We start from the raw sequence: 2655 nt of genomic DNA on the forward strand, positions 1-2655 counted from the left end.
GATTCAGGGGAAGTGAGAGTGACTAAACAAGTTTTTATTCCTTTTTGTATTGGCAAGTATTATGATGAGGTTCTATGTGATATTGTGCCAATGCGTACTGCACATGTTTCACTTGGAAGGTCATGGCAACATGATAGACATTTTTATTATAATGCACTCAACAACACATGCAATGTCACCTATAATAGATTTATACATGTGCTTAAGCCCCTCCACCGACCCCTCCGTCTCAGCCTGGGACCGTCCCATCACAAAAACCCTACTGGAAGGTCTAGCTCCAGCTGCTCCTCGACTCGAGCTCCCTCCCGATGCTCCACCGGGTCCCGAACTAGGTGGCAACGCCCTTTGGTTAGCTTGCTGAGGGCATACGGCAGCCTTATGTCCTCTCTATCCACATCTGTAGCATCGAAGGGCTTGTCCTTGGCAATCCTTTCCTACATGCTCCTTCCCACACAATTTGCACGTAAACCTCTTAGCTTGATCACCCGGTCCTACTCGGGTTGGTCCTTGAGGTGGGGAAGATGCGGTCTTGGCTCGGAAATCCTGCCTTGGCTTCTTGAAGTTGGAAGATCCACCACTCTCGTTCCTCTTCCTAACAAGCTCAAGGGATCCCCGTTGCAACTGTTGCACCCGATATAAGTCCGCAGCACTCAGGTAAGCCTCCTTCAAGGTCCTCGGCTTGCTCACGGTCAATGCCTTGCGAGCCTCGTGTTTGAGTCCGGCTACGAACTTCTCAACTTTCGCGAGCTCGGTGGGGACAAGCATTCTAGCGAAGCGAGTGAGCTCCAGAAACCTCTTGTGGTACTCAACCACCGTCGATGAACCCTGCTGGAGGTGTAGAAACTCCTCATACATAGCAGCTCGAACATGTGCCGGATAGAACCGCTCTCGCATCCGGTCCTTCAAAGTCGTCCAGTCGAAGTCTGGCTCCTCAAGGCATGCGGGTCCCTCGTGCACCCACCACAAGTCAGCTTCATGACTGAAGTAGAACGATGCTAACTCCACATGGCGTTCCTCGGGGCACCCAACGATGGAGAAGATCTTGTCAAAGGTTCGCACCCAGTCCTCGAGCTCGACGGGGTCTTCCTCACCGCCAAACATCGGTGGTCTATGGCCCGACACAAGGCGTCCAACATCTCTATGCCCGGCCGGCTGTGGTAGCGGAGCGAGATGATTGTTGTGCAAGAGAGCTTCACTTAGAGTTTGCATGGTCTGCGTGAGCTGTTGCAGATTCTGGGCTAGCTGTTCGTTTGTTTGGGTCTCCGACGTGCGTGCACGTTGACGAGGTTGTGCCATGGCAAAGCTTCTACAACAACAACACTGTTACGATAGGCACAAACGACATCGCACCCTTACCCGGCGCTAACTAAAAGAACGCCAAAACTTAAACAGGAATAACAAGCAAGCAGAACAAACTATAAGCAACACACAGCTCACCACGCGTCCTAAAAGTCCTAAGTGCTAAAAACTTAGATACTTAAGGTCGCCATAGGGTCTCAAACCACCCTTAACTTCTTAAAAGTCTAGACTCTAACATCCTAGGCTCAAACCTAGGCTCTAATACCAACAGTAACACCCCCGATTTTCATGCCATTTTAAAACTTAAATACGCAACGTAAACTAACCAACATATACTATAAAACGTAAGCACAGCGGAAGTCTAATATAAAAACTGGGAAAACCAAGGAGTGTTATGCCACATTCACCTCAACGTGAATGCACAGGTAACACTAAAACCATTAGTCTAATTGTTCAACAATTGTGGCACACAGGCCAAAACGCTAAGTACAAAGTCAAGGGATCTAGACTATCAATGGCTAACGCTCTCGCCATGTCTACTCAGGACCTGTAAAGCACATAAAGAAAGGGGATGACTCGGTCAGCGAATATTGCTGGTAACCCATCAATATGCGTTCAATAGCATATAAAGATAGTTTAATACAAAATCATTTTCGAAACGGAATACAATATATATCAATTTAAAACCATAAATAGAAAAGTCAACTGCAAAGACCCTATTTCACTCTCAAAAGAAAGAGGGAATCACATCCCAAGACAACATCAAGACAAGAACAACAACAGAACAACTCAACACCGCTCAAGATGTAATCTACAGATCACAAAGCAGAAAACATCAAGGCAAAGACAACAACAACAACAACAAGTACAACTCGAGGTGTATTCTACTGATCACAAAGTAGAATACCACTCGACATGCTCAACAGAAAAGGATAGACATTCACACATTGGCACTACATGCCACAATGACACTTCATGTCACAAGTTCCAACCTTATGCCTACCCCCCGCCTTATTACAGATCCAACCATTACCTCCGAGAACCCCTGTACTTCTGAGTCCAACCTTATCGTTCCCCACCTACAACCACCAAATCATCAACCACCAATTTCACAGTACACGAGGGTACCGATCATTTCAATCACAGAACCACCAATCACATGAGCCTGAAGCCCAGCTGAGCCTGAAACCCAGATCACATGAGCTTGAAGCCCAATTTACAACTCCATTATCATTTCATGGCCACCACGAGGACCACATCTGTACCTTGGTGATTAATGTCCCATACCATTAATCGTGCAATCCAGGTACAGCCAACACACACATCATCATAGGAATCAATCAATGGATCACAACA

At 46.8% G+C, this 2655-nt stretch overlaps 1 protein-coding gene across 1 annotated transcript; it reads right to left on the reverse strand.

Moving 5' to 3' along the window:
* Positions 1 to 387: 387 nt before the first annotated feature.
* On the reverse strand, positions 388 to 1296 carry LOC109155032. Its single transcript, XM_019302764.1, has one exon. The coding sequence runs from the start codon at positions 1294 to 1296 to the stop codon at positions 388 to 390; it is 909 nt and encodes a 302-aa protein (XP_019158309.1).
* Positions 1297 to 2655: the final 1359 nt, after the last annotated feature.

Source organism: Ipomoea nil, unplaced genomic scaffold (assembly GCF_001879475.1).
Source record: "Ipomoea nil cultivar Tokyo-kokei standard unplaced genomic scaffold, Asagao_1.1 scaffold0276, whole genome shotgun sequence".
Lineage (NCBI taxonomy): Eukaryota > Viridiplantae > Streptophyta > Magnoliopsida > Solanales > Convolvulaceae > Ipomoea > Ipomoea nil.